This window comes from Onthophagus taurus, chromosome 10, assembly GCF_036711975.1.
Source record: "Onthophagus taurus isolate NC chromosome 10, IU_Otau_3.0, whole genome shotgun sequence".
NCBI classification, from domain to species: Eukaryota; Metazoa; Arthropoda; class Insecta; order Coleoptera; family Scarabaeidae; genus Onthophagus; species Onthophagus taurus.
In genome coordinates, this window is record NC_091975.1 from 6,685,948 (window position 1) to 6,706,397 (window position 20,450).

The 20,450-nt window shown below is 25.6% G+C and overlaps 1 protein-coding gene and 1 long non-coding RNA gene across 12 annotated transcripts in view; both read left to right on the forward strand.

The window, feature by feature from the left end:
• The first annotated feature begins 819 nt into the window (after window positions 1-819).
• Window positions 820-3,650, forward strand: LOC111420852 (uncharacterized). The gene is made up of 2 exons (XR_002707132.2): window positions 820-1,281; window positions 1,348-3,650. It is a non-coding gene; the product is annotated as an uncharacterized lncRNA (long non-coding RNA).
• Window positions 3,651-8,925: 5,275 nt separating this feature from the next.
• The window catches only part of CA (Cbl-associated protein), a 75,630-nt gene continuing 64,105 nt past the window's right edge, over window positions 8,926-20,450 (forward strand). For 6 of the 11 annotated variants that reach the window (XM_071199423.1, XM_071199424.1, XM_071199428.1 and 3 more), the window contains exons 1-2: window positions 8,929-10,552; window positions 17,629-17,780. In XM_071199423.1, coding sequence (XP_071055524.1) covers window positions 10,457-10,552; window positions 17,629-17,780 — 248 coding nt within the window. In that variant the 5' untranslated portion in view covers window positions 8,929-10,456. Of the gene's footprint in view, window positions 10,553-17,326; window positions 17,487-17,628; window positions 17,781-20,450 lie in introns of those variants that run through there. The other 5 variants (XM_071199433.1, XM_071199434.1, XM_071199431.1 and 2 more) reach the window with 4 other exon arrangements.

Consider the following 20,450-nt stretch of genomic DNA (forward strand, 5'->3'; position numbering starts at 1 on the left):
TCTTTAGATATTTCCATTTAAATCCATTAATATTGGTGTTTTCTATAAAAATTAAGAATTTTAAGGCAATTATCTCAAGAACGAAGGTAGATATGAAAAAATTTTATTCTTCTTTTTCGATTTAAAAATCAATTTTTTACATAACTAATTTATACGTTTCTGTGTAAAGATGATTATTAATAAGAATCATCCAAAAAAGTATAAAAATGACACCTTTTTGGGGTTAATATTCATTTCTTCACCTCCTAATTCATTAAAATCACTTTTTTAAAAAGTTTTAAGATCATTTTCTGACAGAAAAATAAATTTAAAATCGAAAATAAAGAATAGTGTTTTATCCTATTCCTTTTCGTTCTTTAGATATTCCCATTTAAATCCCACAATGATGGCGATTTTTATAAAAATCAAAACTTTCAAGGCAAATATCTCAAGAATAAAGGTTGATATGAAGAAATGTTATACTATTTTTTCGATTTAGAAATTAATTTTCAATATAACTAAGTAACTGTGAGTATTTTTTACATTTTCATTTTTGTTGGTAATTCTTCGTATTATCTAGTTGTTTAATAAAAAATATTACAACAGCTGCTTAGCAGTGAAACCATCTGAGCTAATACATTCACCCAAACTTGAGTGATGAAAAAAATGCTAAAATCCTGCTGGTTTTCTAAAGGGTTCTTAGCCTGCAAAGAATTAATTTCATCAAAAACTCGTTCCTGCACAACTAACCCCTTAGTTCAAACAGCCCTAAAGAAATTTTTTGCAACACGTTGGTTTATTAAATAATAAATTAACGTAATAAATTGATAATTAACTTTATTTATTTTTAATCTTAACATTATTTCATACATAGGTATGATAATAAAATAAAAATAAAGAAAAAATTCTTATGTTATGCATATACAGACGAAAACTGGTTGGGATTTAAATACTCTATAACCTGTCGGTCAAACGAAGAAAAGCCCTTGAAAAAAGCAGACTTGTTGGGGTGAGAGATTGTACAATAAACGGTGAGCATATGGGGTGACGTTTTGTCTCACGATATACCATGAGCAAAGATAGTGGTGGGGTAAAGAATAGAATCGCCCTGTATATAAGCGCGTCGTTTTCTGATAAATTCAGTCTAAAAATTTCTACGCAGAGAAGAAGACGCTTGAGATAGACGTCGACAAGTTTTAAAGGGCCAAATGGCCCTTGCCCCCTTAGTTAAAGGGGGCAAAACTCAAATCGAATTTGTAGAAGTATTAATCCGAATCGTTGATTACAATAAATCAGAAAATTGTAAGTTCTTATTATAAATTTATTTGTTGTTAAGATTCTTTAATAATTTTTTTTTCTTTTATTTAGTCAATTATTAAAAGAAAGCTGATTGAAGAATTTCCTCAACATTGATTGAAGATATCAAAAAGACTCGATTTCGACGCAGCCAAACAAGAAAGCTCAGTGTATCTGAGGTAAGAAATAAAGCAAACAATTTATTAGAAAATTTGCAAAGCTACATGAAAATACAATGAATTCAAATAAACATTAAAGAAGCATTAAGTTACCATTTAGGAGTAAAGATGTTTAATTTAAGTTTGTAATTTAGGGAAATTAACTAATCATTAGATAATGATATAAAGTAAATGATGATGGTGATTTAAAAAAAATCAAATAAATATATTTAAAGTTGAAATAATAAAAAAAAATTATCAATTTCATATAAATAATTGTGGGGAGAAAATCTAAAAAAAAATTTATTGTTTAAGTTTCTGTTTCAAAAATAAATTCAAATTAAGTTTCAATCATTAACTAGTTTATTTTCAATTTATTAATTTGTTTTGTTACACGTCCAACTTGTTTTGTTTTTATTTTTTGAAATTATTAAGTTTTCAAATTAAGTTTCAATAATTTTTTTTAAGCATGGTTAATATTAATGCATGTATTAAGTTTTGTGTTTAAAAAAATGGGCATCATCGTTTCTGTTAATTTTTTTATATTATATTGTTGATTTCACCGTTTTAAATTACACAAATCACATGCATGGTTTATATTGATGCATTTAGAAATTTGAGGTTTCAGTTTTTGTTAAAATTATTTATTTCTATTTTTTAATTTTTCATTTTTTGTTTCATTTTTGTTAATTTACAAGTTAAGTTTTTTATTTTAATTATTATTTTTTCGTTAAATTCCAATTATAAACACACAATCAAGTTAAATTTATTACCAAATTAAAATTATTGTTTCAAATTTTTTCCTTGTTTTGTTAATATCACTTTTTGTTATTTTCAATGGTTAAGTTTTGTTATTTTCTTTCTTTTTAATTCTTGCATGGTTATTTTTGATGCAAAATTGTTAAATTAAATTACATTCCATATCTATAATTGTTTACATTAAGTTTAACTTTTTCGTTTTGTTCTCAATTTGTTCCATTTTAGTTCAAGTTTATAACTTTTTAATTGTTTTCAATGGTTAAGTTTAATCCCCATTTTATTAATTATTATTGTTTATTTTTAATTTCACTTATGGTTAATCCCCCACAAATTCGGTGTTGTCTATTTGAATTTGTTCAGTTAATTATCGTTGTTCGTGTTTACATGCATGGTTGGTATTAATGCATCATAAGTGCCGTTATTCCACATTTGAATTAATTATTTGTGTTATGCATACATTATTTGTTTTCATTTTCATCTTTCTTTTTAAACACAACAATCATTTTTATTATTTAGACTTAAAGTTTATGTTCAAAAAAACATTTTTATTTTATTTTTTGATTTATCTCCTTGTTCATTGTGTTGTTATCACATTCTTGGCTAACAAACTGTTATAAACCAAGTTAAAGCTTTAATAATTAATGTTATATACGTAATTAATTTCTGTTAAGTTTTCTTTTTCTGTTTCAATTTATAATGTTAGTTCCGTACTACACACTGTGATGATATCCCAACATCTTTCATCTTAAATCTTTTTTTAATCATTTTCTCCCCACATATTTCATTCATATTCAAAATCACCATCAATTAATTAATTAGTTAATATTTTTAATTAAAATGTGTGTGAATTTCGTTAGTTTCTAAGTTTTTTAACAATTGGTTTAACCATTAAGTGCCTTAAAATTTAAGATTTTATTTCTTATATTTTTTAGCTTTCGCTTCTTTGTTTAATTAATTCTATTCTTATTATTGCGTCAATTTGAATTTTATTTATCAAAACAAAGTTTAAGACTAAGAAATCATACTTTAAATCTATTACAAGATTCTCTCAATACAAGTTTTTAGTACGATTTCTTAAATTATACAATTTTTGATAAATAATTTTCAATAATTTAAGTTTTTATTGTTCTTAAAAAGAAAAGAAATTGTTCATGATTTCACTTGATATAGTACAAGAGCTCGAAATGATTAACAAACACTCTGTATATGAAAGTGTTAATCGACAAAATCGCTTCAGATTCTTTTTTGTATTATTTGTATAACTTTTTGTTTTGTTTTCTTTTTGTTATATTTCGTTTTAATTTCTTGTTTTTGTATAGTTTCTGTTTTATTATTTTTTTAAAATTTGTTTATCGTTAAGTTTTTTTATTTTAATTTGTTAAGTTTGATTTTTTGTATATATGATGTAAATAACTGTACATAATAAAGAGTGTGAGCTTTTTTGCAAGAAAAAATCAATTTCTTTTTTACTGAAATAATCTTATCTCTTCTTAAAATATTTTATAAAAGTTTCTTTCTTTTATACCTCATGTTAATGAGGCTTTAATTTGATATTAACATCATTCCCTAATTGCAACAAATAACTCTTCCACGATTTTTTAAAGATTATTTTGCATTTTGATATTATGAGATTCAAAAACAAAAAAATATTTTATCTAATAATTTTTATAATACAACCCAATATGTATTATACATCATTTTAAAGAGGAATGTTTCAGCTTTAATTTGATATTAAAATCAATCCTTAATTTCCATAAATAACCCATCCACAATTTTTTGAAGTTTAACCTACAAATTTTGACATTTCGCAATTAAGTGGAAATTGTTACAAATACTTTATCTAATAATTTTCTTAATATAACCCAACATGTTTTATACATCGTTTTAAAGAGGAATATTTCAGCTTTAATTTGGTACTAAAATCATTTCTTAATACCTACAAATAACCCTTTCACAATTTATTAAGTTTCACCTTGCATTTTCACAGATGGACATTAAACTGAAAACGTAAAAAAAATCATATCTAATAATTTTCATAATACAACTCCATATGTTTCATATATCATTTTAAAGAGGAATGTTTCAGCTTTAATTTGATAGTAAAATCAATCCTTAATTTCCATAAATACCCCTTCCTCAATTTTTTGAAATTTAACTTTAAATTTTGACATTTCGCAATTAAGTGGAAATTGTTACAAATACTTTATCTAATAATTTTCTTAATATAACTCGACATGTTCCATACATCATTTTAAAGAGGAATATTTCAGCTTTAATTTGGTACTAAAATCATTTCTTAATACCTACAAATAACCCTTTCACAATTTATTAAGTTTCACCTTGCATTTTCACAGATGGACATTAAACTGAAAACGTAAAAAAAATCATATCTAATAATTTTCATAATACAACTCCATATGTTTCATATATCATTTTAAAGAGGAATGTTTCAGCTTTAATTTGATAGTAAAATCAATCCTTAATTTCCATAAATACCCCTTCCTCAATTTTTTGAAATTTAACTTTAAATTTTGACATTTCGCAATTAAGTGGAAATTGTTACAAATACTTTATCTAATAATTTTCTTAATATAACTCGACATGTTCCATACATCATTTTAAAGAGGAATATTTCAGCTTTAATTTGGTACTAAAATCATTTCTTAATACCTACAAATAACCCTTTCACAATTTATTAAGTTTCACCTTGCATTTTCACAGATGGACATTAAACTGAAAACGTAAAAAAAATCATATCTAATAATTTTCATAATACAACTCCATATGTTTCATATATCATTTTAAAGAGGAATGTTTCAGCTTTAATTTGATAGTAAAATCAATCCTTAATTTCCATAAATACCCCTTCCTCAATTTTTTGAAATTTAACTTTAAATTTTGACATTTCGCAATTAAGTGGAAATTGTTACAAATACTTTATCTAATAATTTTCTTAATATAACTCGACATGTTCCATACATCATTTTAAAGAGGAATATTTCAGCTTTAATTTGGTACTAAAATCATTTCTTAATACCTACAAATAACCCTTTCACAATTTATTAAGTTTCACCTTGCATTTTGACAGATGGACATTAAATTGAAAATGTAAAAAAAATCATATCTAATAATTTTCACAATACAACCCAACATGTTTCATACATCATTTTAAAGAGGAATATTTCAGCTTTAATTTGGTACTAAAATCATTTCTTAATACATACAAATAATCCTTTCACAATTTATTAAGTTTCACCTTGCCTTTTGACAACTTGACATTGAACTGAAAATGTAAAAAAAATCATATCTAATAATTTTCATAATACAACCCCAGATGTTTCATATATCATTTTAAAGAGGAAAGTTTCAGCTTCAATTTGATACCAAAATCATTTCTTAATTTCCATAAACACACCTTCCGCAACTTTTTAAGTTTCACCTTGCATTTTGACATGTTGAAATTAAGTTGAAAATGTAAAACAAAGATATCTAACAATTTTTATAATACAACCCAACATGTTTCATATATCATTTTAAAGAGGAATATTTCAGCTTTAATTTGGTACTAAAATCATTTCTTAATACCTACAAATAATCCTTTCACAATTTATTAAGTTTCACCTTGCCTTTTGACAACTTGACATTGAACTGAAAATGTAAAAAAAATCATGTCTAATAATTTTCATAATACAACCCCAGATGTTTCATATATCATTTTAAAGAGGAAAGTTTCAGCTTCAATTTGATACCAAAATCATTTCTTAATTTCCATAAACACACCTTCCGCAACTTTTTAAGTTTCACCTTGCATTTTGACATGTTGAAATTAAGTTGAAAATGTAAAACAAAGATATCTAACAATTTTTATAATACAACCCAACATGTTTCATACATCATTTTAAAGAGGAATATTTCAGCTTTAATTTGGTACTAAAATCATTTCTTAATACCTACAAATAACCATTTTACAATTTATTAAGTTTCACCTTGCATTTTGACAGATGGACATTAAACTGAAAACGTAAAAAAAATCATATCTAATAATTTTCATAATACAACCCCAGATGTTTCATATATCATTTTAAAGAGGAAAGTTTCAGCTTCAATTTGATACCAAAATCATTTCTTAATTTCCATAAATACACCTTCCGCAACTTTTTAAGTTTCACCTTGCATTTGGACAGCTTGACATTAAATTGAAAATGTAAAAAAAATCATATCTAATAATTTTCATAATACAACCCCACATGTTTCATATATCATTTTAAAGAGGAAAGTTTCAGCTTCAATTTGATACCAAAATCATTTCTTAATTTCCATAAATACCCCTTCAGCAACTTTTTAAGTTTCACCTTGCATTTTGACATATTGAAATTAAGTTGAAAATCTAAAACAAACATATCTAACAATTTTTATAATACAACCCAACATGTTTCATACATCATTTTAAAGAGGAATATTTCAGCTTTAATTTGGTACTAAAATCATTTCTTAATACCTACAAATAACCCTTTCACAATTTATTAAGTTTCACCTTGCATTTTGACAGATGGACATTAAACTGAAAACGTAAAAAAAATCATATCTAATAATTTTCATAATACAACCCCAGATGTTTCATATATCATTTTAAAGAGGAAAGTTTCAGCTTCAATTTGATACCAAAATCATTTCTTAATTTCCATAAACACACCTTCCGCAACTTTTTAAGTTTCACCTTGCATTTTGACATGTTGAAATTAAGTTGAAAATGTAATACAAAGATATCTAACAATTTTTATAATACAACCCAACATGTTTCATACATCATTTTAAAGAGGAATATTTCAGCTTTAATTTGGTACTAAAATTATTTCTTAATACCTACAAATAACCATTTCACAATTTATTAAGTTTCACCTTGCATTTTGACAGATGGAGATTAAACTGAAAACGTAAAAAAAATCATATCTAATAATTTTCATAATACAACCCCATATGTTTCATATATCATTTTAAAGAGGAATGTTTCAGCTTTAATTTGATAGTAAAATCAATCCTTAATTTCCATAAATACCCCTTCCTCAATTTTTTGAAATTTAACTTTAAATTTTGACATTTCGCAATTAAGTGGAAATTGTTACAAATACTTTATCTAATAATTTTCTTAATATAACTCGACATGTTCCATACATCATTTTAAAGAGGAATATTTCAGCTTTAATTTGGTACTAAAATCATTTCTTAATACCTACAAATAACCCTTTCACAATTTATTAAGTTTCACCTTGCATTTTGACAGATGGACATTAAATTGAAAATGTAAAAAAAATCATATCTAATAATTTTCACAATACAACCCAACATGTTTCATACATCATTTTAAAGAGGAATATTTCAGCTTTAATTTGGTACTAAAATCATTTCTTAATACATACAAATAATCCTTTCACAATTTATTAAGTTTCACCTTGCCTTTTGACAACTTGACATTGAACTGAAAATGTAAAAAAAATCATATCTAATAATTTTCATAATACAACCCCAGATGTTTCATATATCATTTTAAAGAGGAAAGTTTCAGCTTCAATTTGATACCAAAATCATTTCTTAATTTCCATAAACACACCTTCCGCAACTTTTTAAGTTTCACCTTGCATTTTGACATGTTGAAATTAAGTTGAAAATGTAAAACAAAGATATCTAACAATTTTTATAATACAACCCAACATGTTTCATATATCATTTTAAAGAGGAATATTTCAGCTTTAATTTGGTACTAAAATCATTTCTTAATACCTACAAATAATCCTTTCACAATTTATTAAGTTTCACCTTGCATTTTGACAGATGGAGATTAAACTGAAAACGTAAAAAAAATCATATCTAATAATTTTCATAATACAACCCCATATGTTTCATATATCATTTTAAAGAGGAATATTTCAGCTTTAATTTGATACCAAAATCATGTCTTAATTTCCATAAATACACCTTCCGCAACTTTTTAAGTTTCACCTTGCATTTAGACAGCTTGACATTAAATTGAAAATGTAAAAAAAATCATATCTAATAATTTTCATAATACAACCCCACATGTTTCATATATCATTTTAAAGAGGAAAGTTTCAGCTTTAATTTGATACTAAAATCATTTCTTAATATCCATAAATACCCCTTTCTCAACTTTTTAAGTTTCACCTTACATTTTGACATATTGAAATTATGTTGAAAATGTAAAACAAATATATCTAACAATTTTTATAATACAACCCAACATGTTTCATACATCATTTTAAAGAGGAATATTTCAGCTTTAATTTGGTACTAAAATCATTTCTTAATACCTACAAATAACCTTTTCACAATTTATTAAGTTTCACCGTGCATTTTGACATGTTGAAATTAAGTTGAAAATGTAAAACAAACATATCTAACAATTTTTATAATACAAGCCAACATGTTTCATACATCATTTTAAAGAGGAAAGTTTCAGCTTTAATTTGGTACCAAAATCATTCCTTAATTTCCATAAATACCCCTCCCACGATTTTTTAAAACCACCCTAGTTTTTAACATTTTTATTCCAAACTTAATTCCACTATATTTTTTGAATTAAGTACATTATTTTGAAAATTTATTTGGGGGTATTATCGATTTTAACACAGATTTAACCCCAAGTTTGCGCATGTTCGTTGAAATGGCGGCTGAAAATACAGTGAGGGTGCATAAATGTCATCCTATTTAGTTCAATAGTTCCTTAAGTTCGTTTAATTTTCAGTGTGCATCCAAGTGAACGTTGATAAACCCAAAAAACTTAGTTTAATAAATAATTTAAACATGATTTTGAAGCAATCAAAAACAATAATATACATAATCAGCTGTGTAGAATTTAAAGAGTGCCCTTGAAATATAAAGATAAAAGTAACTAAATAATTAATATATATTTATTTTTACTTTGATAAGTAGTTAAGGATAAATGAATAAATTTATGTTAAAATAATTTTTGTTTCTAAACTAGTTCAAGATAAAGTTTAAAATAAAGTTCATCGTCGATATTTATCACCGTATGTTAAATGTGTGGCAATTGAACCATGGTACATTGAACCTCTCAGTTTCTATGTTTATATTTAGCCGGTACGATTTGATATTAACTTTAACGATTGTTCCAATTATAGCCACCTTCAAATTGACCTTTTCAACATTAATACCTAATAGCCCACCCATCATTATATCGATTCTTCAAGAAAGCAAACTCAAGATGTATCTAACAACTTTTTATAACATCATTTGAAAATTATAAATTATTACGAAACCGTTCTTCAATTTTGGACGCTAATTCAAAACTGACTATTTATAAACCCACGCAGACGCTAGTCTATGAGTATATGTAATGTGTTATGTTTAACGTTCGTGGTGGTTTTAAAATAAAAATGACACATCTGGTTTTATGGTTGATCTAGTGCCTTAGTTATCATCATTGTTTGTTATTAATTTTTAGCACAAAACAGGTGTGCAACCATAAAGCAATACACGTGCGATGTTTACAATTTAAAATTCAAATGAAGTTCAAACTGATTAAAATCGTTTGATTGATTGTAATTATTAGAACGTGCGTGGGAGATAAACAAAAGAGAATAAATATTTATGTTAAACGAAGTACGTAATAGAAAAAGAAATAAATCGGTGATACTGTTAACAAAAGCAATTATTTTCATCTTCTTTCGTTTATAATTAAGGCCCCCACTTTACCCAGGGATCTCCGGCGTCTTGAAATTCGTCTTGAAACGTTTAGAAACGAACCTGAACAGTACAGCGTCTGTTAACCATCACTGAAAGTCGTATTTTGTTAATGTATATGTCAAAGTTTTAATTTAAAAAAAATTAGTTCTTAAGTAAATTAATTAAAAAAATTAATTCAAATCGGAAATTATAATAATGAAATTAATAAATTAATAAACAGTGTTTTTAACTTATCAATAAAGATAAAACCCTATAATCTCCGAAAAGATTAGATTTTAATCAAAAAAAATTTTTTTGTTCTACCGCGACCAGAACTGAATACAATAAACGCGTAAAGCATGAAATTTCGTAACAACATTGTGATCGTGAACCTAAAAATTCTTTGTTTTGTGTTGGACTTTTCTATTTAAATCGATGATTATCCGGCGGCATACGTTACTTGGAGATGACCCAAACTTACAAACTCAACTTCAAACGCGTTCAAATCGTAAACGGTAGGAGATAAGAGTCTTAATCGAAAAAGAAAACGTGTAATTATTATTATGACAACGCGAGAAGTTACCATAGACGGCGGATCTCCATGGGGATTTCGAATAAATGGTGGATCGGATTTACAGCAACCAATTCGGATCTCAAGGGTAAGATTATTTAAAAAATTTTGTGAAAATTAAAATAAAGAAATATAAAGTTATCGAGAAGCATCACCTTTGAGGTTGGTTAATTTGATTTTATGTTTAGACAAACATTGAATTATGATATATCGTGATATGTATTAAATTATATCTACCATACTATTCACAGGGAAATTAAAATTGAAAGTTAGAGAATAATTTTATTAAGAAAAAATGTTACCGATTTAATTCTAAACAAATCTTATTCATAAAAATTTTTGATTAAGTGAATAATTAAAAATATAACCCCAAAAAATGATTTTTTATTTCAATACACAGCAACTTCGAATCGAAATATCGATTTATTTTATTAAGAAAATCGTTTCAGGATTTAATTTTGAACAACTTTTATTAAAAACTTTTTTTAATCGGATGATTTTTTTTAATAAAGCCCGATTTACACGGTTAGATTTATACCTATACAGTGCTTTAATTAATTGAGATATCAAAATCTTTTATTAAGATAATTGGTTTAAAATTAAAATCTAAACAAATTTTATTTAAAAATTTTTTTGATAAAGACGATTATTTTTGAGATAACCTCGAAAATATTAACATATCCTGTCCTTTAATCAAATACTTGGATACATAATTTCTTTATTACTTACTTTCTTTAGATTGAACGATCTTCTTGACATTTAAAAATTTATACAAATAAGAACCTTGATTTTTTTAATACTAAATAAGACCATATTGAAAACAAAATATTTGCAATTCAAATAATCCTGCTTTTTTTATTCATACAAACAAGAACCGTTATGTTTTATGTTTAAAGAATCAATTGCACGCCCACATTGACCTAGTAAATGTAAGCGACGGTTATGAATGAAAGCCTTTATTCCTCTAATTCCACTTAATTAAGACTTTGAGTGCTCGGGTAATTTTGAAAATAAAAGGAAGACACAAAAAAGGATACAAGACGATGGCCTGTGTGGGTTTATAAACGAACTTGATTGTTTTAAGTTTACACGGATAGAGAATATTAAAGAAAAACTTAAACAAATACAATGTAGTGTGTAACAACAAATTACATAGGGTTGAAATTAAACCAATAATTACTCTCCGAACATAGCTATTAGGTAGTTAATACGTATTGCAATAAATAACTTGCCTACACACATTATCCTTTGTGATTGTGAAAATCATATCTAATAATTTTCATAATACAACCCCACATGTTTCATACACCATTTTAAAGAGGAATGTTTCAGCTTTAATTTGGTACTAAAATCGTTTCTTAATATCAACAAATAAGCCTTCCACAATTTATTAAATTTTACCTTACATTTTAACATCTTGAAAAACAACTAAAAATTTAAAAAAAATAATATCTAATAATTTTCATAATACAACCTCACATGTATCATATATCATTTTAAAGAGGAATGTTTCAGCTTTAATTTGGTACTAAAATCATTTCTTAATACCTAAAAATAACCCTTTCACAATTTATTAAGTTTCACCTTGCCTTTTGATAACTTGACATTAAACTGAAAATGTAAAAAAAATCATATCTAATAATTTTCATAATATAACCCCATATGTATTATATATCATTTTAAAGAGAAAAGTTTCAGCTTTAATTTGGCACTAAAATCATATCTTAATTTCCATAAATACCCCTTCTGAAACTTTTTAAGTTTGACCTTGCATTTTGACATTTTGAAATTAAGTTGAAAATGTAAAAAAATCATATCTAATAATTTTTATAATACAACCCCACATGTTTCATACATCATTTTAAAGAGGAATGTTTCAGCTTTAATTTGGTTCTAAAATCATTTCTTAATATCAACAAATAAGCCTTCCACAATTTATTAAATTTTACCTTACATTTTAACATCTTGAAATTCAACTAAAAATGTAAAAAAAGTAATATCCAATAATTTTCATAATACAACCTCACATGTATCATATATCATTTTAAAGAGGAAAGTTTCAGCTTTAATTTGGTACTAAAATCATATCTTAATTTCCATAAATACCCCTTCTGAAACTTTTTAAGTTTGACCTTGCATTTTGACATTTTGAAATTAAGTTGAAAATGTAAAAAAATCATATCTAATATTTTTTATAATACAACACCACACGTTTCATACATCATTTTAAAGGAGAATGTTTCAGCTTTAATTCGGTACTAAAATCATTTCTTAATATCAACAAATAAGCCTTCCACAATTTATTAAATTTCACCTTACATTTTAACATCTTGAAATTCAACTAAAAATTAAAAAAAAAATCATATCTAATAATTTTCATAATACAACCTCACATGTATCACATATCATATAAAAGAGGAAAGTTTTAGCTTTAATTTGGTACTAAAATCATATCTTAATTTCCATAAATACCCCTTCTGAAACTTTTTAAGTTTGACCTTGCATTTTGACATTTTGAAATTAAGTTGAAAATGTAAAAAATTCATATCTAATAATTTTTATAATACAACCCCACATGTTACATATATCATTTTAAAAAGGAATATTTCAGCTTTAATTTGATACCAAAATCATTTCTTAATTTCCATAAATAGCCCTTTCGCAACTTTTTAAGTTTCACCGTGCATTTTAACATTTTGAAATTAAGTTGAATATGTAAAATAAACATATCTAACAATTTTCATAATACAACCTAACATGTTTCATATATCATTTTAAAGAGGAAACTTCCAGCTTTAATTTGGTACTAAAATCATATCTTAATTTCCATAAATACCCCTTCTGAAACTTTTTAAGTTTGACCTTGCATTTTGACATTTTGAAATTAAGTTGAAAATATAAAAAAATCATATCTAATAATTTTTATAATACAACCCCACATGTTACATATATCATTTTAAAAAGGAAAGTTTCAGCTTTAATTTGGTACTAAAATCATTTCTTAATATCAACAAATAAGCTTTCCACAATTTATTAAATTTTACTTTACATTTTAACATCTTGAAATTCAACTAAAAATGTAAAAAAAGTCATATCCAATAATTTTCATAATACAACCTAACATGTATCATATATCATTTTAAAGAGGAAACTTCCAGCTTTAATTTGGTACTAAAATCATATCTTAATTTCTATAAATACCCCTTCTGAAACTTTTTAAATTTGACCTTGCATTTTGACATTTTGAAATTAAGTTGAAAATGTAAAAAAATCATATCTAATATTTTTTATAATACAACACCACACGTTTCATACATCATTTTAAAGGAGAATGTTTCAGCTTTAATTTGGTACTAAAATCATTTCTTAATATCAACAAATAAGCCTTCCACAATTTATTAAATTTCACCTTACATTTTAACATCTTGAAATTCAACTAAAAATGTAAAAAAAATCATATCCAATAATTTTCATAATACAACCTCACATGTATCATATATCATTTTAAAGAGGAAACTTCCAGCTTTAATTTGGTACTAAAATCATATCTTAATTTCTATAAATACCCCTTCTGAAACTTTTTAAGTTTGACCTTGCATTTTGACATTTTGAAATTAAGTTGAAAATGTAAAAAAATCATATCTAATAATTTTTATAATACAACCCCACATGTTTCATACATCATTTTAAAGAGGAATGTTTCAGCTTTAATTTGGTACTAAAATCATTTCTTAATATCAACAAATAAGCCTTCCACAATTTATTAAATTTCACCTTACATTTTAACATCTTGAAATTCAACTAAAAATGTAAAAAAAGTAATATCCAATAATTTTCATAATACAACCTCACATGTATCATATATCATTTTAAAGAGGAAAGTTTCAGCTTTAATTTGGTACTAAAATCATATCTTAATTTCTATAAATACCCCTTCTGAAACTTTTTAAGTTTGACCTTGCATTTTGACATTTTGAAATTAAGTTGAAAATGTAAAAAAATCATATCTAATAATTTTTATAATACAACCCCACATGTTTCATACATCATTTTAAAGAGGAATGTTTCAGCTTTAATTTGATACCAAAATCATTTCTTAATTTCCATAATAGGACCTTTCGCAACCTTTTAAGTTTCACCGTGCATTTTAACATTTTGAAATTAAGTTGAAAATGTAAAACAAACATATCTAACAATTTTCATAATACAACCTAACATGTTTTATATATCATTTTAAAGAAGAAAGTTTCAGCTTTAATTTGGTACTAAAATCATATCTTAATTTCCATAAATACCCCTTCTAAAACTTTTTAAGTTAGACCTTGCATTTTGACATTTTGAAATTAAGTTGAAAATGTAAAAAAATCATATCTAATAATTTTTATAATACAACCCCATATGTTTCATACATCATTTTAAAGAGGAATGTTTCAGCTTTAATTTGGTACTAAAATCATTTCTTAATATCAACAAATAAGCCTTCCACAATTTATTAAATTTCACCTTACATTTTAACATCTTGAAATTCAACTAAAAATGTAAAAACAATCATATCCAATAATTTTTATAATACAACCTCACATGTATAATATATCATTTTAAAGAGGAAACTTCCAGCTTTAATTTAGTACTAAAATCATATCTTAATTTCCATAAATACCCCTTCCGCAACTTTTGAAGTTTAACCTTACATCTTGACATTTTGATATTAAGTTGAAAATGTAAAAAAATCATATCTAATGATTTTCATAATACAACCCCACATGTTTCACATATCATTTTAAAGAGGAATATTTCAGCTTTAATTTGATACCAAAATCATTTCTTAATTTCCATAAATAGCCCTTTCGCAACTTTTTAAGTTTCACTGTGCATTTTAACATTTTGAAATTAAGTTGAAAATGTAAAACAAACATATCTAACAATTTTGATAATACAACCTAACATGTTTCATATATCATTTTAAAGAGGAAACTTCCAGGTTTAATTTGGTGCTAAAATCATATCTTAATTTCCATAAATACCCCTTCTGAAACGTTTTAAGTTTGACCTTGCATTTTGACATTTTGAAATTAAGTTGAAAATGTAAAAAAATCATATCTAATAATTTTTATAATACAACCCCACATGTTTCATGCATCATTTTAAAGAGGAATGTTTCAGCTTTAATTTGGTACTAAAATCATTTCTTAATATCAACAAATAAGCCTTCCACAATTTATTAAATTTCACCTTACATTTGAAATTCAACTAAAAATGTAAAAAAAATCATATCTAATAAATTTTAATATTACAACCTCACATGTATCATATATCATTTTAAAGAGGAATGTTTCAGCTTTAATTTGATACCAAAATCATTTCTTAATTTCCTTAACTTAAACAAATACAATGTAGTGTGTAACAACAAATTACATAGGGTTGCAATTAAACCAATAATTACTTTCCGAACATAGCTATAGTTAATACGTATTGTAATAAATAACTTGCCTACACACATTATCCTTTGTGAATGTTCAAACAGGTGAAATACACCATTCATTTCTCTCTCTCTATTCATTATGTAAAACGAATGAGCTCAATTTATATTGAAAATATAGATATATAAATCGAAAAACGACCAGTATAAATTAATTGAGATATCGTTAATGAGTTGGGTCAAAAAATATTTCACTTTAACTATTAAAACAAGGTTAAACTTCGATCGTCTCGAACTTTAGGGAAATTTATGTGGTCTCTACATCGGTTTGGAAGTAATTAGTTACGTTAAAACCTCGCCCACGCCAAGTTGAATCACCGTTAAATCTTTTTGGCTTGATTAATTAAGAAATTTTGTCTATAAAGTAATTTTAAAACATTCTCAAGGATCCTTCAATTCTAATTTGCTCAATTGAAGAAAATCGTCTTTTTAACAATTTAATTGACCATAACCTGCACACGTAACAGTTTAAATTTTCTTAAACGAACCAAAACTGATGTTTAATTTTATCCTGTCAATTATATACATATATATATGGATAACAAGCATTTCTCTTCCTGTTTCTGGACATAATTATAATCAGAATACAATCTAATTAGCATAATAACTAACAAAGCTAACCTTAACATACATATGGCAATTAATCAAGGTACACGTCAAGCTAATTTAGTGTTGGAGATGCGAGAACATAATTATCAATGGGATTAAATAAGATGATTTTGGGTTAGATCTAAAATATATTTTTAAAAAGAGTGAGATTCTTTAATGGGACGATTCCAGTTGGAAAATGTTCTGAAATAACCTCCCGGTAGATGTTTACATTTCAAATAACTCCGTGTAGTCGAGTTGTTATAGAGCTGAATAACAAATCTGGGTCGTAAATTGGCTTGATTAACGGCTATTTCGATGCGAAAATTGATGATCCTTTGAATTTGGGTCAATGTTATTGTAACTATTCCAATTTTTCTTTGATATTGTGATAAATTCGTCGTTGAAGCAAACAATTCAAAGCAAAATGGTGTTTATGATAGATGATATTTCTGCGAATGTAATAATTCGCCATTTCCCAGCACTATAAAATTAATAAACGGTCCTAATAAAACTTAATAAACTTGGAGGGCGTTTCTGTATCAAATTACGAAGCCCGAGATAGTTTTACCATTTACCAGGCTTCGTACGCCGCAAATGTTGCAAATCGTGTTAAACTTGTCGCACTTCGAGTACTTCACAACTTTATTCGTCGTAATACATTCAAACATTTTAATATAAAAAAAGTCCTTAACCTGTGAATACTTAAACACCTTAGGGAACGTTCTTCGTGGTTGGCCCTATGAATATTAATTGGATAAATCAACATTCTTTACGCGTCCGGGAGTCTTGTAACAAAGATTACCCTGTGTTCGTGTCGAGTAAGAGTTTTACAATCACTTCATTCTTAGTCTTTTTGTGAAAGGAATTGTGTAAACTGAAATAAAGGTGCTAAAAGAAAAATAATAAAATGTTAAAATTTTGTTCCCCACACGGTAGAAGACGAGAATATAAGGTAATTACATTTAATCATAAAAAAAGATAATAAATTTTAATTAAATAAATATTTATTACCTTTTAAACGATTTTAAAGTGGTGATTAGGCAACCAAATTAACTTAAATTTGTTAATTTTTAAATTTGCTTCTTTTTTTGCAGGTAAATCCTGGAAGTAAAGCAGCAAATAGAGGAATAAGGGAAGGCGATATCATAACATCGATTAATGGAGAATCAACGAAAGATAAAACGAACTCCGAAACGCATTCAATGCTAAAATCAGCGGGGGATGTTTTAAAATTAGGTTTAAACGAGTAAGTTAAAAAAATTTCCTTCACAATTAATTACATAGGGTTGAAATTAAACCAATAATTACTCTCCGAACATAGCTATTAGGTAGTTAATACGTATTGCAATAAATAACTTGCCTACACACATTATCCTTTGTGATTGTGAAAATCATATCTAATAATTTTCATAATACAACCCCACATGTTTCATACATCATTTTAAAGAGGAATGTTTCAGCTTTAATTTGGTACTAAAATCATTTCTTAATATCAACAAATAAGCCTTCCACAATTTATTAAATTTCACCTTATATTTTAACATCTGGAAATTCAACTAAAAATGTAAAAAAATCGTATCCAATAATTTTCATAATACAACCTCACATGTATCATATATCATTTTAAAGAGGAAACTTCCAGCTTTAATTTGGTACTAAAATCATATCTTAATTTCCATAAATACCCCTTCTGAAACTTTTTAAGTTTGACCTTGCATTTTGACATTTTGAAATTAAGTTGAAAATGTAAAAAAATCATATCTAATAATTTTTATAATACAACCCCACATGTTTTATGCATCATTTTAAAGGGGAATGTTTCAGCTTTAATTTGGTACTAAAATCATTTCTTAATATCAACAAATAAGCCTTCCACAATTTATTAAATTTCACCTTACATTTTAACATGTTGAAATTCAACTAAAAATGCAAAAAGAGTCATATCCAATAATTTTCACAATACAACCTCACATGTATCATATATCATTTTAAAGAGGAAACTTCCAGCTTTAATTTGGTACTAAAATCATATCTTAATTTCCATAAATACCCCTTCTGAAATTTTTTAAGTTTGACCTTGCATTTTGACATTTTGAAATTAAGTTGAAAATGTAAAAAAATCATATCTAATAATTTTTATAATACAACCCCACATGTTACATATATCATTTTAAAAAGGAAAGTTTCAGCTTTAATTTGGTACTAAAATCATTTCTTAATATCAACAAATAAGCTTTCCACAATTTATTAAATTTTACCTTACATTTTAACATCTTGAAATTCAACTAAAAATGTGAAAAAAGTCATATCCAATAATTTTCATAATACAACCTCACATGTATCATATATCATTTTAAAGAGGAAAGTTTCAGCTTTAATTTGGTACTAAAATCATATCTTAATTTCCATAAATACTCCTTCTGAAACTTTTTAAGTTTGACCTTGCATTTTGACATTTTGAAATTAAGTTGAAAATGTAAAAAATTCATATCTAATAATTTTTATAATACAACCCCACATGTATCATATATCATTTTAAAGAGCAATATTTCAGCTTTAATTTGATACCAAAATCATTTCTTAATTTCCATAAATAGCCCTTTCGCAACTTTTTAAGTTTCACCGTGCATTTTAACATTTTGAAATTAAGTTGAATATGTAAAACAAACATATCTAACAATTTTCATAATACAACCTAACATGTTTCATATATCATTTTAAAGAGGAAACTTCCAGCTTTAATTTGGTACTAAAATCATATCTTAATTTCCATAAATACCCCTTCTGAAACTTTTTAAGTTTGACCTTGCATTTTGACATTTTGAAATTAAGTTGAAAATATAAAAAAATCATATCTAATAATTTTTATAATACAACCCCACATGTTTTATGCATCATTTTAAAGGGGAATGTTTCAGCTTTAATTTGGTACTAAAATCATTTCTTAATATCAACAAATAAGCCTTCCACAATTTATTAAATTTCACCTTACATTTTAACATGTTGAAATTCAACTAAAAATGCAAAAAAAGTCATATCCAATAATTTTCATAATACAACCTGACATGTATCATATATCATTTTAAAGAGGAAAGTTTCAGCTTTAATTTGGTACTAAAATCATATCTTAATTTCCATAAATACTCCTTCTGAAACTTTTTAAGTTTGACCTTGCATTTTGACATTTTGAAATTAAGTTGAAAATGTAAAAAAATCATATCTAATAATTTTTATAATACAACCCCACATGTTACATATATCATTTTAAAAAGGAATATTTCAGCTTTAATTTGATACCAAAATCATTTCTTAATTTCCATAAATAGCCCTTTCGCAACTTTTTAAGTTTCACCGTGCATTTTAACATTTTGAAATTAAGTTGAATATGTAAAACAAACATATCTAACAATTTTCATAATACAACCTAACATATTTCATATATCATTTTAAAGAGGAAACTTCCAGCTTTAATTTGGTACTAAAATCATATCTTAATTTCCATAAATACCCCTTCTGAAACTTTTTAAGTTTGACCTTGCATTTTGACATTTTGAAATTAAGTTGAAAATGTAAAAAAATCATATCTAATAATTTTTATAATACAACCCCACATGTTACATATATCATTTTAAAAAGGAATATTTCAGCTTTAATTTGATACCAAAATCATTTCTTAATTTCCATAAATAGCCCTTTCGCAACTTTTTAAGTTTCACCGTGCATTTTAACATTTTGAAATTAAGTTGAATATGTAAAACAAACATATCTAACAATTTTCATAATACAACCTAACATGTTTCATATATCATTTTAAAGAGGAAACTTCCAGCTTTAATTTGGTACTAAAATCATATCTTAATTTCCATAAATACCCCTTCTGAAACTTTTTAAGTTTGACCTTGCATTTTGACATTTT